Source organism: Artemia franciscana, chromosome 14 (genome assembly GCF_032884065.1).
Source record: "Artemia franciscana chromosome 14, ASM3288406v1, whole genome shotgun sequence".
In the NCBI taxonomy this organism is placed as follows: Eukaryota; Metazoa; Arthropoda; class Branchiopoda; order Anostraca; family Artemiidae; genus Artemia; species Artemia franciscana.
Window position 1 is genome coordinate 30,249,359 of NC_088876.1, and position 19,763 is coordinate 30,269,121.

The window sequence follows — 19,763 nt, forward strand, 5'->3', positions numbered from 1 at the left end:
TTCTAGTAATTAGATATTAACAACAGCCTTTTTCGCCACCTAATTTTTAGCTTATTTTGGTCAATTGGCTCGAAGCACCCATGCATAGGAGGGGAACGTGAAATCCCCAGTTGAACGCTTAATCCCCAGTTGAACGCTTTTGACCATATCACATGACTCTAAAAGAAAGTTTTAATCCATTATCACTTATATTCGACTATTACTTCTAAACTTACCAAAGAAGCTCTTATTTCCCTTAGATCATTCTTTATGAGATCCTTCTACCCCTCCAGGGGAGCGAGTTTTCCATTCATCCCTAGATTCTTAGCTAAAACAAAAAGTTCTCTTTAGTAACCTGTCTTTCTTCATCCACAGAACGTGTCTTAGCTATCTAAACCTTTTTCTGATTGTAGCCCTAAAAAGCGGGATTGAGCCACATTTTTCGTAAAGCCTACTGTTTGACATAAGGTCAGTCAGTCGGGTACACAAAACAATATACAGGCAATTTTTTCTGGAAAAAAATCTAGCAAATCTTCTTCCGTCTTTTGGAGCATTGATGCTTCAGAACCATACTTTGATCACTATAGCTTACAATGTTCTAATCTTGGGCCACATACTTATCTTCCAAACTGTTTTAACTGTTAAAAAACATCAGGGGCCACAGCTATTATATTTCAACATATTCATTGTACCCACCGTCTTTCTTTATAAACAGCCTAGATAGACTAAGAGAGACCTTAGATATGATGGTATTGTAGACATAGAGACAAGGAAGAAACAAAAACAAAATATTGTATGCATAACTAAGGACAGCTAAATCTATATTCGCCTCTTCGTCAAAGGAGGCTATAGCTATATAATCTAGCTTAATTTAATGGTATCATTGAGATTTACCTCACTTTGCAATAACATAAGGGGATTCACTTGAGAATGCTGTATTGCCAAATAATTTATTCATTTCCAGATTTCCTCATCAGATATTTTTTCGAAGTTCCTTTATAGCTTCAAGCATCTCAATTACGTCAATCACGTTTATTGCTTTTTCTTTCGGTTTCAATTCTTCAATCAGTTTCAATCCTTTGTTTTTCAGTTGTAATCCTGGTCTTGTTTATATTTTTCATGATCATGAATTAGGCATTAAAGTTAAAGCTGGAAACCCTTTTCGTTAACCGCCAGCTTGTATTTTTGTTTTTGCATTGGGATTCATTATTTGCTTGGTTTTGTTAGGTGCTGAAACAATTGCTTCAATACATTCCACATATGGAGTGTATGAAGACATATGTCGCCTCATCTTTAATCGCAGAAATATGAAAGAGAAAGGGAAGTACTAACGAATTGCTGTTCAAAGGCATTTAAAGCATTCAGATTGTGTTTTGTTCTAGGATACCACACGCCTCCTCCTTGGGCTAGACGACTAAGAACAAACCTTTCAGATAGATTTGTTAAGACTACTGGTTCGGTTCATTCCCTATAAGTTTTTCCCCCCTATATAGTGGTTGATTTTAGAGTTATCCTATTTATTATTTAGATACATTTTATCTGGTTAAATTTTATATTTGGTTGTATGAGACAGGGTATAATGTGTAAAATCGTATTATTTATTATAATTGTGCTTTATATGTATTTTAATTGCTGTATGACAATGCATAGTTCCAGTGTTTTGATTCCTGTTTCTCAACGCAGGCAGTTGCTGCAGGTGAATAGCCCGCCTCTGTTAGCAAGTTGTGATCCAGTGAGTATTGACTGAAGTGACACCCAAGTAAGACAGTGATTACAGAAAGCACAGCATAACTGAGTGATACGAACGCATATGACCTATTGGTTGAACGTGTAAAACCCAAACAACAACGACAAACGAAGTGAGTACTGCTCATTTGGTTCAGCCCTTGAAGTCCGTGATAAGTGTCAGAGATTAAGGCTATTTTCAATCAAAGAGAGGTTTTCATCGAGATCAGCAAAACCACTTTGTAGAAGAAAAGAAGAACATGCACATTTTCAAGGACGTTAAAAAGTTTAGCTATCAGATGAGATGGATTGAAAAGATACTCTACGGAAGTATTTAGCATGTGGGCTTGGCAAAAAATAAAAGATATGTGGTAAAGGAGAAATTTAGATATTTTGATGGACCCCATTAAACTTTCTAGATATTGCGCTTGTTAAACTCATAAGACTAAAAAAATTATTTTATCTATAAGATTTCCTCTCCTTCACAACGTTACTATTAAACTTTCTGCCATATGCCCACTTTTGTCATTAGTCTCGCTAACATCTATTAGTCTCTCTCTAGGTGCTCCTTCCGAGGTGATCATGATCACAACCCTCTAAGAAAATGTGTTTCTGCAATCAATTTTTACTGTTAGAGTTAGCCTAAATAATGACTATTATTCCTGAATCAGTATTAATGGCAATTCTTGTTACGAGACAGTGTTTTTTGAACGTGTTTTTAAACTCCTGGCTACAATGGGCCGTGGTTTTCTCTGATAGGTTCCAGCTATTACTACAACCGTGAGATTCAAGTGTGTTCGGGCCCTTGACATGGGAAGTCTTGCAAATTTAAAAGGATAAATTGTTGTTTTTTAGAGACGGTGGGGGAGAAATAGTTTGGCATTTAAGAAATGTAAAAAAAAAACACACTTAGAAAAAGACCTAGCTAATGAATAAAGATTCTTTATTCGAGTCAACTTTTATCATTATCGACAAAAGGGACTGAATGACATTTTTTTATTGAGGAGGGTTGAACTGAACGACGTTAATTTGAATAATGTTGAGTAAAACAAGGTTGGGTTAAACGGAGGTTGAGTTGCATGAAGCTTGGATTAAATGACAGAGGTTGAGTTGCATGGGGGATGAGTTGCATAGGAGTTCCATTGAAAGAGGGTTTGGTTCAACGGAAGAGGGGTTAAACAGGGTTGAGTAAACGGGGGGTAGTCAAACTGGGATTGAGCTGCACGAAAGTTCAGTTGCAAGGGGGCTAACTTGAATAAAGATTGATCTGCCTGGGGGTTGAGTTGAATGGGGTTTTAATTGCGCAGGGGTGCAGTTAAACGGGGGTTGAATTTCACGAGGGTTCAGTTAAGTGAGCTTAGTAGACAGGATTCAGTTAAACGAGGCTTTAGTAACACGGGAGCCACTACCTTGTTATACCGGCCTACTGCCATAGCTTTTGCTGATTAGACAGTACCACTTTATGCAAATTGATATGGATAAATTTTATCCTCCCAGTCTCTGTCAAACTTGATTAGCCTACTTTCGATTACCTATGGTTTTTGAGACAGAACAAAGGAATTAGTTTATGGTTATCCTTGGATGTCAGTGAAGTTTTCATTGAAGCACACCTTTTGCATTCAATAATTAGCTTCTTGCGCGATTTATTCGCTTGAATTTACATCCTGTATTATAAAAAATCACTAAATTAGAAAAAAAAACACTAAAAATCCCTAGACAAGAAAAAATCACTGGACAAAAAAATTACTAGAAATATTGATAAATCATTATGGATGGCAATTTTGTCCGGCAGGCTAAATCTGACTGACCCGACAGAAACAATCTCAATGGGAGGAAAAAAACAGGCTTTTAAGGCGCTTGTTGCTACCAGTCCGATTTCTAAAGCTTGCTTTAACTTAAGCAACTCTATTTAAAAACGAAATAATTAAAAATTAAACCATAAAATAAAATGGTTATATTTTATTTACATTATGATTGAAGCTGGGCGGTGTCAAAATTAGCCATTTCTTTACTAAGAAGTTTATAAATGCAAAGTCTTTCTAGGAGAAGGAAAATACGATTTAGCTTGTTTCTGACTTATTTGAGCAATCTGGACCAGGATGAGCCAAAAATAAGCGACACAAAAAAGCAGGGAGGTGAATCGACCCCCTCCCATCCATTCAAGCGATCCCTACTTGAGGCGGTACTTGTTACTTATTACAGCTGTCTACAGCACCAAGCCACCTGAGAAGAACGCGTAGTATCTTTACAACTGATGGTATGTACTATCGAAACAAGCTTTAAAGCTTCGGAACTTTTAAATACCGTCCTTGGTGAAAATCAAACAACATCTATAAAATACTACAAATGTAATTAAATAATTTATAAAGTATTATTTGCCCTGCCTTGATTTTTGACTTTGATGCGGATAACCTCCTTCCAGTCAGAAAAGAATGTTTATTATATTATCTGTGTTTTAGTAATAAGGACAGCAAGGCCGTATCTAGGGGGGGGGGGGCAAAAGACCCTTTACCCCAAAAATTTTGCCCGACTCGTAAAAATATAAAAAACATAAAAAAAATTTTTTATGCGTTTTGAAGTTTTTCCCCCTCCCCGGACAAAAATCCAGCCTACGGCCTTGAAAAAAAAAGTAAAAATGAAATCCATTTGTTTGAGCAGATGGAACAAATTACTCTATATCTGAGATGCCATGATGAGAAATTATTCCCCTTTGTCAAAATTACCTCATCTAACAATCAAACTGCGGTGTCAAATACATACTAACCTGTATATACATACAGTAAGTACATATAATTGTAAATACATAATGCATACATACTAACTTTTCCCACTCCATGATAAAAAATATCTTTGTAATCTTGATGAAAAAGTCTGGTCAAAAACAGGAACCCGTATACTGTGAGCCAGTCCAGTTATTCTGCTGCTCTCCAATCTTTTATGGTTCCAGTCCACCCCTGACTGGGCGGATAGACCCCGAGCACAGGATTAATAGGTTATATATTAATAGGAGATAGTTAGAATATTCCTAACTATAAACCAAAGAGAAATGTAGGAGCAATTTAGCAGTCCCTTTTGGAATGGCAGCATTAATCAATGCAATGAAGAAGTCTATCGAAGTTATGTAATCTAGCTATTAAAATGTAATATCAATACTAGCTGAGAGCTTTTCTGTTTCCACAACTCAGAAGAAACTCAAAAGATAAGATGGGCTTGTTTCCTTTTTGATTGCAATAGTACAACAGATAGCATTTATTTTAGTAATTGAACATTCTTGTGGAGAACCGTAAGGTATATAAATAGTCCGGTCAAACTTGAAGAATAAGAGCATAAAAAGAAAATCTTTTCAATATTTTACTTACAAAAAGTATAATAAGAACAGCGTTGTCACGTGTCCCCAGCCACTGCATCCCTGAATAGGGCATATTCCAATCAGAGTTTATGTAAAGACTTATAATAAACAACTAAAGCAAACATAAATGATCAACACACTAGCACATTCATTGTTCCAAGAAATATTGTGTAAATCTTTAAATACACACTTATCAATAATAAGTATATCACACACATGAACAGAGAGAAATATAAAAAGGAAACCTAAATAGCACTAAAATGTCTACTAAGTATATTAACATAAATGAGAAACCTAAACCCTGAAAAGGATTTATAGGGGAGAAAGGTTCTAAATTTAGGCAAGATGGTTCTCAGAGCCCTCTCCCAAGACGAAAAATGTTCGCTTGGTCTCTAATTTTCCCCAGATAATTTTTTTTCGCAAGACAAAAAATGGATAACACTTAAATTGGCGTATCATACCGCTAAGTTGACCTTAAAACACTTAAGTTGACCTATGAAATATAATGCAAACTTTGTGAATTCCTTAAATTTCAAACACACCTGCCCATTTCTAAGTCTCTAATTACATCAAAATCAGATAAAATATCACTTCCTCGCTGCAGAGCCGTATCCAGGATGTTTTTGTCTTGAGAGGGTGCCAGAGATTTGAAGAGGAATAATTCAAAATATAAGTGTTGGAAACGAAAGCTACGATAAATTCGAAAAACAAAATTGAAACTTAATTTTCCGTCTTAATATCACCACAAAAATGTTTACAGTGCCATCTAAGTTTGTTTAATGACAGCAATATTTCTCCCGAGACAAAAAAATGTTCGCTTGGTATCTAATTTTCCCAAGATAATTTTTTTTTCTTGGGGGGTAGTTTTGAGGTTGGCTGGACAAATTTAATGACTGAGCAAAAGAATCTTTTCTTTGAACATACATATGAAAACAATATAGTTTTTCTTTTTATTTCACAATATTTTTTTAAATATTGTTTTTAACTAGAAACTTTTTTTGAAGTTTTCAGCTTTAGAAATTTAACTATATATAATAGCATCAACTTAGGTTTTTAACCATATATAATTTTATATATAAAGCTTTTTATATTGTTATATTGAAAATTGTAAGGAAAAAACAAAAAAAAACAACAAAAAAACAAAAAAAAACAGCCCATCGTATATAATAGCATCAACTTAGGTTTTTAACCATATATAATTTTATATATAAAGCTTTTTATATTGTTATATTGAAATTTGTAAAAAAAAAAAAAAAAAAAAAAAAAAAAAAAAAAAAAAAAAAAAAAAAATCCGTCACCGGAAATTAACTACACATACTATATTTACTGTTTCCAGAAAAGTTTTCATATCCTCGATGCAGTGTAAAGCAAAGGTAACAAAAAGAGAAATCGAATATTTTGTATCATACATTAATGATTTAACTTAGTGATTTTACTGGAAACCTCCATACAGCTCAAAAACCTAATTATTTTTTTCTCAGACAAACTGAAAAAATATAAACTTTTTTTTATCTGATTTCTGACAAGAAGCTAGCCTTCTTTCATTTCGCCTGACACACAGGCTCAGTGAGCAGAATCAAAATGTTGAATGACTACTCTGCAGGCAGATAATAAATAATTTGCGTCATGCAAAATGCCACATGCCTGAGCGTCATTACCCATGATGCTCAAGCTCAGATAGTGAGCAGAGCCTGAATATAAGAAAATACGAGGACACAAGGAAAAAAAAGAAGCCCGTTATGAAACTCGTTAGCTAAAACGTAAATACGTTGGTGTGTTTATGTATATTTTAGTTCTGAGTCACCCTTTTTCTTTTATTAAAAGATAAAGAGAAAAACAGCCTCTAATGATAATTGCGAAAAACAGACCGCGCGATACACTTAAGGATCTGCCCTTGAAATACAAAAATTATGTGTCCTTGAAAAAATTGCGATCAAGCTCAAGACTGATACTTCTCAGATCTTAATTTGCAGCCAACTATTTCCCAAATAAAAAATCTGCAAAGATAGAGTCAATAAGCCTACTCTATAGACTCCACAGAATACATCACACATTTATACATTTACATCACATTAGGGTAAAATCCCATCTTACAACTCTTTTCCATTTAGCATTCATTAATATCAAAATTACGTTTTAAATTTAAAGGACACTACACACTTAAGACATAAAGAGAAATAATCACTATGCAAACATAACTTGAGCAATATCTGCACACTAGTAAAAAAAACTTACAGAAAAAAAAACTCAATTACAATGACATCACTTGATCCTTTGCATTAAAAAACACATCATGGAACCATTTTACAATAGGATAAAGATCCTCCAGGACCATTGCTGGCGCATGGGGCGTCGAATCAACATTTCAGTTGCTGGGTCCTTTTTACAGGGGTTTTGCCGCCCCGCCATGCTGTGGCAGGGACAATTATAATAATTACCTTAAATAATTATCTGATTATCTTAGTTATTAATTAAATAATTAGAATTAAAATTAAATAAATAGTTAATAAAAAATATTTAAATAATTATCTGATTTGATACTTTTGCTTTCTTTTTGTGTCAGTCGTTAAAAGTAAAAGAAGAAAAAAATACAAAGCAAACTTGAACATTTTTTATTAATAAACATCAGATTTTTCTAGTACAGGATAGAGGACCTTCTGGCTACAAACGGGATGACGTTGCAACAACTTTACATTAATTATAGCAGTAATTACATTGCTAGAGCATATTGATGGTAATGTTACAAACATTCCAGGGTTTATGTTCATTAGGAGAAATTGACACGTTTTTCTTCAAATTTTTCATTTTTAAAAGACTACACAAAAAGAGTAAAAAAAAAAGTTCTTTTCCTTAAAAAAAATTAGTGTGACCTACAATTTCTCAAAAACTTAATTTCGGATTACAGTATATTTTGATTTCGACTGAATATATTTGAAAGAGACGTGGTTCTAATAGATTTCGCACCTACATGGCTTGGGTCCCCAGTTTTAAAAAGGGCCATTATTTTGCGCCTACATAACTTGGGTCCCCAGCTTTTTTTTTCTTAAAAATTCTCTTAAGAGTAGTAGGCACAGAACCGGTTTTTCTTATAATTTAAAGTTCCTCATTCTTTTACAATTTCTGACTTCTTTTCCTTAAAAAAAAACTTCACATTTATAAAGCGGAAAAAAGTAATAATTGCAATATTTCTTTAGACAAAATGCCTATCTAAAATAAAATACTTTTTTAAAGGAAAACTTTCAAGGAAAATTATAAAGGAATTTGCTTCTGATTAGGTAAGCTAGCCAAAAATTACATAACAAATGTCATTAGCGGTTTTATTTGTCAAAATTTACCATCTTCTGTTAGAGCTTCGATTTGAAGGGTTCTTCAGCATAAGAAAAAAAAAGTGAATACCTTATATGGAATATAAGATTATAGAGCTGAATATCTCGAATAGCTAACCGAAAATTAGTTCGAAGTTCAGTTCCGTGTTAATGGTCCTTCCCCAAGGGAAGTACGCAGAGGGGAGTGGGAGTGTACTACTATATAATTTTGAATTTTCCCAAGTTTCTGGGTAACTCTTATCCATATTATCAAATAATTTGTTATATTATAGCCCCCTCTTCCACCGGAAGAACTCCTGAGTAGTTACTTACTGTCCTCTTTTAGCTGAATTTTTTCTTTACCTAGCTCTCTGAGGTCCTAAGATTTCTCATTTTCTCATGAGCAAACTTTGGAAATCTCTGCTCTACAAAATTATGGCTTTTCATGGCCACCTTTAAAGAACAAGCTCAAATATAATATAAAAAACATTCCTCACTCAAATTCAGCGTTGACGAATACACCCCTAGTTACTTTTATGAAACTTAAATAACTTCATAAGAAAAACTAACTAAAGAAAAATGAGATTGTCATGAAACATAATGAAGAACACATAGAAACAAGAGCAAGTTCGTACAGAAACACTTTAGTCACTCAAATATGATAAATAAATAAAAAAAAAAGACGAAAAAACTAAATGATGAAATTTTGGCAAATTCACAGCATTCGACCCACAGTTTCAAAGTCCTATTCTTATTTTTATCAACAATCAAGTTTTTTTTGGTAAAAGTGGTTTAGACCTTGCACAAGATTAAAATTGGAAAATATACCCAATACTGGTCTAACTGTAGTAGGTGAAAAAGGATAGTCACGAAGGAGTTAAATTTCTTCTGAACAAAAATTTCTTATTAGACCACACGAACAAAAAGTGCCTTTTAAAGAAGGCAGATGAGCTAAAATAAACTAACAACCAAATGCTACTACTTTTATGAACGTAAAGCACGGCATTCGTAAAAAAAACCTCAACATCACTTTCCACTTTCTTTTGAGAATTACTGAAAGGGGAGTGACAATTTTTCAAAATGGACAACACGCAATCCCTCCCCCTCCTCCAGTTGTGCCCGTACCTATGAAACCTAGGACCGCTAAAACTTTTAATCTAGGACCCTGATTTTTGTAACAAGGATAATTTTATAACAGGCTCAAGACCTAGGCTTTTGAGGACGTAGATGAGTCAGGTCAGGATTCACGCATAGGCCAAGTGAGCCCGGGTCTAGGGGGCGCACAATACAATTTTTGGCTCATCAGTTGCTTTCTGTTCAGGGCTTCCACTATCCCCTATCACTATCAGCTAAAATAAACTAACAACCAAATTCTATTACTTTTATGAACGTAAAGCACGCCATTCGTAAAAAGACCTCAGTATCACTTTCCACTTTCTTTTGAGAGTTACTAAAAGGGGAGTGAATATTTTTCAAAATGGACAACACGCAACCCCTCCCCCTCCTCCAGTTGTGCCCGTACCTATGAAACCTAGGACCACTAAAACTTTTAGTTTTACTTTTTTTACCCTAAAATCTTAATTTCTAACGAATTTGGCTATGGATGATTCACTAGAGCATTAGTATTTACTACTACTAATGCAATAAAAATCTAGGACCCTGATTTTTGTGACAAGGATAATTTTATAACAGGATCCAGACCTAGGCTTTGGAGGACGTAGGTCAGTCAGGTCAAGATCCGCGAAATTTTGGAGTTCCACATAAATCTCTGTCTCCGCAAAATATTGCTTGGGCCTACGGGTGCCAGAAACTTAAATCCAGCCCTGAGGCCAGTGCAAAATATACCGTATAAACAACTAGGTCAGTAGCATGATGGCACTCTTTTATAACATCTGGATGAGTTTCAGAAGTGGCTGAGAATTTATTGTTCTGCATCAGCAAATTTTATAAACAACTTTGTTTTTTAACTGTGCCTTCTACTTATTTTTGTTAAAGAAAAAATACTGTCTTCAGCGCATTTCCCTTTTACGGCAGCGCTATCTTATACTAGGCATCCAGCAAAACTGTTACCATCACGATATTGAAAGATTTCACAAAGCTTTTGCATCAGTTTCGAGCTTAAGTCTTCCTGTGCACTGCAATCAGCCCACGGCTAGCCCATTTGGTTAAAATGTCAGTTTAATATACACATCAATGTAGCATCTTCAAATCTCAGCAACGGCAAACTCTTTGTGCATACCAGGGAAAATATTTAAATTTCTAAGATGCAGAATAGTAGAATTTTTCTATTCCCATATTTTTTTAACCTAACGACAATCCTCTTACAGAAATTTCGAGACGGCAAAATTGACAGAATCATACCGACAGAACTTACAAAAGAGCGAACGGAAGATAATACTGTGAATTTACCCCTTCACAAAGCACAATAATACAAGTTATTCACTAGATTATGAGGTATTAAACAAACTAGGCAAATTCCGCACATGTGGAGGGAATTCACCAACTTCACCCACATAGAATTTGTTATCTTCATCAGAGCTAGAGTCATGAATATTCTCAACGTCAGCCACAACTTCCTGCTTCTTAATTAAAATCTCATTGCACAATGGCACTGCATCTTCCACAATTATAATTTTATCAGAATCGACTGAATTTACAGCAGCCTTTATTGCATTTTCTAAACCCACTCCCGCCGATGATGACTCGATTCCATTTAGAGATTTCCAACGAAAGGTATTAGAAAAACAGTTCATCCTCTTTCGTTCTAAATTATTACAACTTGTAGAATGTTGAATATGTTTTAGGAAGCCACTCAGTTGCTCAGATATTCTAAACCGTCTAAAATTTACTCCAGCAGGTGGAATATTAGTTTCTGATGAATATGGTGGAATTAAAACAACAAATCGATCCAAATTGTAATTCTTCTCTTTCATCATAGTACGTATCCGGCTGATTAATAATGATATGCCTAGACTGAAGGTATGCTGATAAATGATTTCGTTGTTTTCACCACGCTTTTTCATTGTTTGAGTTTTCAATGTGCTGTAATCAACAACAGATGGAACCTCTTTCAACTGGGGCTTGATGGTTGGTGAGACAATTATGGATACGCAATCAGCCTCATGAATAGCCATGCTATACCATTCAAAGGGATCCTAAAACAAGGTCTTATTAATCTTAATCAAAAAGTATAGTACGCTTAAAAGAGTGGAAACTGGCACTAAGGTCGAAAAAGGAAGATCATCCACACAATCTGGAATTTGACTAGAGGGGGTTTTAGGGAAGGGACAGAGGAGGCACTTTCACCAGGCGCAGAAACTTTAGGGAGCGCAAAAATTTCAAATAAAATAGTAATTTTTGAAATTTTATTAACAAAGTGTAGGGCGCAATTAATAAATTAAAAATACTGGATAAATTATTATTTAATCAATAAAATAAAAATAACTTAGAAATAGTCAAATAGTTATAATTAAACTAGTTAAATTGAGATAACTAAATAATAAATTAAAAATAATAAAAAAATTATTAATTAAATAATAAATTTAAAATAATTTTGTTAAAAAATGAAAACTATATCCACTTGCAATTACATATCAGTTCAGCTCTTATGGTCATTTAATAGATATTGTTTAATAAACATGATTTTGTCGTTTTAGTAAATTGATTGTTTAAGAAATATGGCAACACTATCTACCATTATCACGAATAGTTTTAAGGCATGCTTAATAACCGACCCCTTTTTTAACATTGCAGGATAGCCCAATTGGACTTTTGCATTAAATACTTATCATCCGTGGTTCTAACCAAAGGTGTTGTCACACTGCGACAAGACAGCATTAAATCTTAAAGTTTTTTTTCACCTGTGACTTATTTATATCCTCCTTTTCAATGTAGCGGAAGTGAACACGCCTGGATCTTGAGTTTAGAATTTTATCCTTCATTCTTGTCGTTTGCCTTGCTGTTTTGTTTATAAATTTGGTTGCCATACTGTTGAGACATGCGTGCCATCTAGGTAAGAGATGCAAAGCGCCTAAGTCTACAGAGGCTGATAATATCCCTCTGGTAATCCTTGATCAATAGCATGTTGTTATTATTTTGTTATCATAATGGATCCTAATATGCACTGTTATTGTTATTATAATATTATGTCTCTGAAATAGTTTAAGACCATCTCTGTTGCAGTAGGCTAACTCTTTTTCAATTATTCGTCTACTATCAAAATTATCAGACTTACTTCATGAATTCCCCCTTTTTTGTTAGATCTTTACAAATACAATTTCAAGCAGAAAGATATTTCAGATCTGTTGGAAGCAGAGTTAAAAGTTATCTGTTGTAATTTTGTTATACAAGTACTTCTGTTTTTGTAAGCTATATGTTGTTGGTGGCGTAGATGGTGATAATTTGAACTAAAAAAAATAACCATTTAATCAACGACGAAGACCACACTGCCTTTTCGTAATACAAATACAGAGGAGAGAATAATGAGGACTTTTTTTTTCTCCAAGACAGTGAATGAACAAAACCTATTTGAATATTTCGGCCGTATATCTAAGGGCCGTCTTTAACAAAGAATATTATAAAAATAACACAAAAAACACTTACAATAAAAGTTCTTGGTTAAAAATCCGTTTTTTAAATAGCCTTGGCATCATTACTTCTAAGAGCAATGATGTAATGCATAGAGTAATTATGCCAAGGCTATTTTAAAAAGCGGAAAAAGTATTTTGTGGCTAGGATTTTCAAAAACATGGCTGCTTAAAGCAGAATCAAAAGAAACAAAAATAATATTAGAATTTAGAACTTTGGTGATATATTCTTTTATACTGTTGATATAATCTTTCTCTAAATTCTGGTGAGTTCTACCTACATAGTATTTGCCACAGTCGCATGGTATTTTTGATAGACACCTCTTTGGCCAGTAACTGGGGTTTTACGTTTACCAGAATTTGGGAAATTTATGATTTTAAAATTATTGGTAAATACTACATGCAAATTATTTTGTGTACTTACTTTTTTGAGATTCGTAGTGATTTTTGGGATGTATGGAGGTAAATTATATTTGAGGGCTTATCGAGATTCTCACATGTTAAATTACCTTTGATTTTACGAGATTGTCTTTTCAGTCTAGGGTTAATTGTATTATTAATAAATAAAATAGGATAACCATATCCAAAAAGTATGTCCCTGATAAAGTTTAGTTCTGTTGTGATGTAAGAATCAGACCAAATGTTTAGAGAACAAACGACGAGAGATTACGACAGCTCTTTTAACTTGTGGGGATGGGGAGTGGGGTGGTGGTGGTTTGATTTAAAATGTGAATATTTATTGTTTTGTGTTGGTTTTCTGTAAATAGTAAATTAGAGTTTATCTAAGCTACAAATAATTAACACATCTAGGAATGAGATTTTATTTGCAATTTAAGTTTCTAAGGTAAACCGTAAATTTCTATCATATATATCATGATAGCCCCTAAAACCCCCAAAATAAGCCTTTTACTTTATTTTCCCATAATTCCAAAGTGAATTTACGTTAGCCATGTAACGTCCCTAAAAGATATGTTTCAAGAAATATGAACTTAATGCCCAATTTTCAATATGCTCTACAGAAATATTCTCCATTAGCCCGGAGAGGAGCGCGCCCATTGTTAAACCATTAATTTGCTGGTAAGAAGAGTTACGGAACTGGAATAGCATTGAATACTTGTTACAGAGTTTAACCAAGATCATCAAGACCTCGCAATCTATTCCTGCTGCTGAAACTTCTGCGAAATGATAATTTTCATTTATTTTATTTTCTAATAGTTGCTCAGATACAGCTATATCAACATTTATATACATAGAAACAACGTCAAAACTACTGGGTAATTGTATTTTCTGAGATATTTAGTTTGTGAGTTTTTCGACTAAATCTACAGAATCACATGTGAATGATTTTTGAGAATAAAGCAAAGGTTTGAAGGCTGTACCTAACAATTTTCCAATATTGGAGGTGGGCACTTTCGTAAAAGCTACGATGGGTCTTAGGGGAATGCCTTGCTTATGTAATTTTGGTAGACCATAAATTTTTGGACAAAAGCTACAACGGGAGAAAATTTATTATACAATTTTGGGGTAATTTTACCATGTTGTTTTAGATTTTTAATTCATTTATAATTTTGTTAGCAAATTGACCAGTATGATCGTAGGTTATAGTTGAATATGTAGTTTAGTCATTTAGATGTGAATAAATTTTTGTGTCATATCTGTCGTATCCATGACAACCAAAGAATTGCTTTAATATGCTTTAGTTATAATAATGGGTAAGTCTTTACGGAGATTAGATATAATTTTGAGGTCATACAAGTTATCTGGTAAGATTAGTCTTAGCTTCGTCTGGACTGGAAATAGATACATAAAACTTGTGCAAAGAAGGCTCTAGAGAGGAAATTAATTTTACCATAGGAACTTGTTTTGGATGAAAAGAGAATTTTAGACTTCTTCAAGAGTTTGAATTTCAAATGGTTCAAGCGTTCTAGAGGAAAGATTACAACAGCCGGTCCAGGAGTGAATCTTGGAGTATAAGTAGAGTTATTCATGGCAGATTTATATCGCAGGTTTTCCAATTTTTTTTTTACAAGTCTTCCCTTGATAAGCGGAAATAACGACTGAACAAATTTTCAAATAAGAATTTTTCTAAACGTTTTCTTTCAGAGGAAATAGTGTATATTTTTTGTGTTTGTCTTTAATAATATGTATTATTGTTTTTGATTATAATGTATGAGCAAATTGCTCTTCTTTCCGGGGATTTAAGTGTAGTCTGAATCTTAAAGACTTGGGAATAATTTGCAAGATTCTTTTTTTTTTAGAACGTAGGAAGGAGAAAACGAAAAGGAGAATATACCTTATGCTTCGTCTGGGGTATGTCATGAATATCCAACATCACTTTTAGGTTGTAATGCTCTTCTAAATAGTGTTTGAGTGCAACCACTACTTTAATGTGTGCAGCAGACACAGGATCATATAAAAACAAAATTGACTTCGTATCTTGAGGAAGAAGTAAGCCTACAAGAGTACAAATACGTTACTTTTGCAAAATGTTTTTCAAGTGAGAGGATATGATCAAACAAACAAGATAATAACATCAGTTAATATATAAATAAATATTATACCTATAATGTTTACCGCTACCCATAATTGCCTCCCCGTTGCCTGATAGCAAAGAAATATCTAGAAGGGGGAGTCTAAGGGGTTTGAACCTCCCCCCTAACAAAATTTGTCGGACCAGTAAAAACGTAACAGAAATGCATCTAAAAAATTCCACAAAACAAGTTTTTCAAAGAAAAGTAAAGAGCTCCATTAAGCCCACAATGAGTATAAGTAAAGTCAAACAATTTTCCAAGCGTTAAACCATCGCAAATCACTATCAGTAAATAAATGAAACTCAAAACGAACAGAAATTACAATAAATAGCCGAGTCAAACTCAGAACGAGCAAAAATTAACATGAGTAGGGCTGTAAGCCCCTATGGCTTCTCAAGATCAGAACACAATTAGCGCTTAACTGAAAAAAAAACAACAAAACAAACAAACAAATGACCGTGGGTTGTTAGTTAAATTGATATATACTGACATATCTTCGTCAAGGTTTGATAATTTTTCATTTATGAAAGCAAAAAAGGTGAAAATATTTCAAACGTATTTTGTTTTCAGAAAAGCGCAAAAAATATCGCATATCTTCAGTTTTCTTCAATAAGAATCCATAGTATGGGCTGGTATTTCTTTGTTGAAGAAACTTTTCAACAATTTTTAATCCTGATACAAACAGTATTTTTTAAAGTTAATTTTATAGTTTCTAGTTGGCCTGAAAAATAAAATTTAATATCCTTCCCGAAAGATTCTATTTATACTCTTTGACAACTTAGATACACTTACACTCTTTTTATTCATTTATATTGTATGAGTAGAAGTACCAATAGTAGTATCCCCAAAAGTTTCAACTTAATACCCTCAGTCGTTCTCGATACATTGCTGAGGTGTCTTATTAGCAACCATTTAACACAATGTCTTTTGATTTATTTTTAGATCAACATTTAGTTTTAAATCATAATGGTACAATTGCATAATTGCAAGGGATTGACATGCCTAATATCCCTAAGGACATAGGTGTTGGACCGTTCTACTATGCTGAACAAAATGGAAACAACGTTTCGATTTGTTAGAGAAATTGACTAGCAATATCACCTAGCAATTCGTCATTAGCTTACGAAAACATAATATTATTAAAAGTGTTAGCTTGAGATTTTTATTACGATGGAAGAAAAAGGTTTAAGTGAATTATACAGCAAAAACAGGCCTCTAATGACATCCATCAAACTCTCAAAATTAAAAGACAAACATGGACTATTCCACAATTTCCTAGTGGTAATTGTTTAATTTTGGTACCTTTGTTTTATTACACCATATTTTTTATGGTAATTGTTTCAGTTTTTGTCATTTCGTTCTATTTCACCATTTTTCAATGGTAATTATTATTTTTTTCACTTCGATCTGTATCATCATTTTTCAATGGTAATTATTTTAGTTTTATATTTCATTGTATTTCAACATTTTTCAACGGTAATTATTCTATTTTTGGTCACCTCGTTATACTTCACGGCTTTTCAATAGTAATTATTTTAGTTTTGGTGAGATCATTGTATTTCACCATTTTCCATTATTTTAAGTTTGGTCACTTCATTGTATTTCACCGTCTTTATATAATTAATTATTTCAGTTTCGGTCACTTCGTTATATTTTAGCATTCTTCCAATGACATTTATTCTAGTTTTGGTCACTTCACTGTTTTTCAACATTTATCAATGGTAATTATTTTCATTTTGGTCACCTCGTTCTATTTCAACATTTTTGAATGGTAATTACTTCAGTTTTAGTCACTTCGTCATATTTCACCATTCTTAAATGGTAGTTATTTTAGTTTTGCTCACTTCATAGTATTTCACCATTTTTCAAAGGTTATTATTTTAGTTTTGGTCGCATCGTTATATTTCACCATTCTTCAATGCTAATTATTTTAGTTTTGGTCACTTCATTGTATTTCGCCGTGTTTCAATGGTAACTATTTTAGTTTTTGGTGAGTTCATTGTATTTCACCATTTTCCAATATTTTAGGTTTGGTCACTTCTTTGTATTCCACCCATCGATGCTAAGATGCCCTACAATATCCTATCATTTTTTGGGATGGAGCCGACGGCTATCACTTTAATATTAAATTGATGAATCCAGCCACTAACAAAGAAATGAATAAGAAATGCAGTGCAATGCATTATTATTCCTATAGACTAATGATTCAGCAGGATGAAGAGAAATATATTTTAAAATGCCGTGAGTTGTTTCACCAATTCGTCGTTGATATGTATGCTAAAATTGAATCAGAACGTTTGCTATATATCCGCCTGAATCAGACCAAGCTCCGCTCTGAACAATACATTCATTTGCGAGATGCAGTTATAAATGACGGTAATACCACAAACGTTGGAAGATTAACAATTTTACCTTCGTCATATGCTGGCAGCCCCCGTCATATGCATGAATATGCTCAAGATGCTATTGCGTATTATCGTCTCTATGGTCGTCCAGATTTATTTATTACATTTACATGTAATCAATCTTGGGACAAGATACTGCAGCTTTTACTTCAAGGACAATCGGCGGTTCATAGACATGACATTACGGCCCGTGTCTTCCGGCAAAAGTTGAAATCACTGATAAACTACATAGTAAATTTTGAAGTGTTTGGGTCAGTGCGATGCTGGATGTACTCAGTGGAATGGCAAAAACGAGGTTTGCCACACGCACATATACTAATCTGGCTACATAAAAAAATTACTTCGAACGAAATTGATTATGTGATTTTAGCTGAAATACCTGATGAAAATGTCAATATGGGGTTACATGATATTATTGTAAAAAATATGATACATGGACCTTGCGGTGCACTGAACGAAAATTCACCATGCATGGCCAAAGGAAGGTGCACAAAGCAATATCCTTGACTTTTAGTATCCAACACAACTACTGGCAATGATGAACCCACAATATAGAAGAAGATCTACTGAAGATGGCGGTAAAACAGCAATAATAAAGAAGCGTAACGGTACCACCATCGAGTAGATACCCAGTGGGTTGTTCCATATTCCCCATTATTATCAAAAACATTTAATGCACACATAAAAGTTGAATACTGTAACTCCGTAAAGGCAATCAAATACATATGTAAATACGTCAACAAAGGCAGTGACATGGCAGTTTTTGGCTTGCAGCCCGAAATCAAAGATATCGACGAAATAGTACAATATCAGGCTGGAAGATACATAAGCAGTAATGAAGCTGTTTGGCGAATTCTTTCATTTCCGATACATGAACGTAGTCCAGCTGTTGTTCACTTAGCGGTACATTTACAGAATGGTCAACGTGTTTATTTCTCGGAAACCAACGTGCAACAAAGAGCCCTGAATCCACCGGATACAAAGTTAACCAGTTTCTTTTCGCTTTACAAAAATGATTCTTTTGCAAAAAACTGCTGTATACTGAAGTGCCTTCGTATTACACGTGGAATACTAAAAATAAAGTATTTGAACGTCGAAAACAGGGTAAGTCAGTCGACGGCCAACCTACCATCTTCAAAGATACCACGATAGGAAGACTACACCGTTCACCCCAATCAACATGAATGCTTCTTTCTACGCCTGCTTTTGGTGAATGTACCGGGTCCGACATCCTTTGAGTATTTGAGAACTGTAAACGGTACTATACATGACACTTACCGTAGTGCATGCCAAGCTCTGAATTTATTGGAGAATGACCAACACTGGGATAACTGCATCAATGACGCGTGCGAAACGTCAACTCCAAGTCAAATTCGTGCATTGTTTGGCATCATTTTAACAACTTGCTCTCCATCAGCTCCTACAGAGTTATGGGAAAAATATAAGTCAAAAATATCCGAAGATATACTCCATCGAAAACAGTTAGAGACGTCAGATATGACTTTTGATTCTACATCAGAAATTTATAACTACACTTTAGTTACTATAGAAGATTTGTGCGTACGTATGGCAAACAAACCTCTTCAGGATTTGGGAATGCCTTCACCTAACCGTATCACTGCTGTTTCGACATATGTAGAATTGGATCGTGAACAAAGTTACAGTACGAGTGATCTATTGTCGTATGTACAAAATAACATTTCCAAGTTAACGTCGGAACAAAAAGACATTTATGATACGATAATGCATTGTGTCGATAACAACGTTGGAGAAATTTTCTTTTTGGATGCGCCAGGAGGTACTGGTAAAACGTTTGTGATAAAACTGATTCTGGCATCAATTCGATCAAAAAATGATATAGCGTTGGCAATTGCGTCGTCCGG

At 33.9% G+C, this 19,763-nt stretch overlaps 1 protein-coding gene across 1 annotated transcript in view; it reads right to left on the reverse strand.

The window, feature by feature from the left end:
• Window positions 1-9,665: 9,665 nt before the first annotated feature.
• Window positions 9,666-19,763, reverse strand: part of LOC136035560 (uncharacterized) — a 100,751-nt gene continuing 90,653 nt past the window's right edge. Inside the window, exons 7-8 of the mRNA XM_065717430.1 lie at window positions 15,238-15,398; window positions 9,666-11,513 (exon numbers count right to left, since the gene is read on the reverse strand). Coding sequence (XP_065573502.1) covers window positions 10,806-11,513; window positions 15,238-15,398 — 869 coding nt within the window. The 3' untranslated portion in view covers window positions 9,666-10,805. The remainder of the gene's footprint in view (window positions 11,514-15,237; window positions 15,399-19,763) is intronic.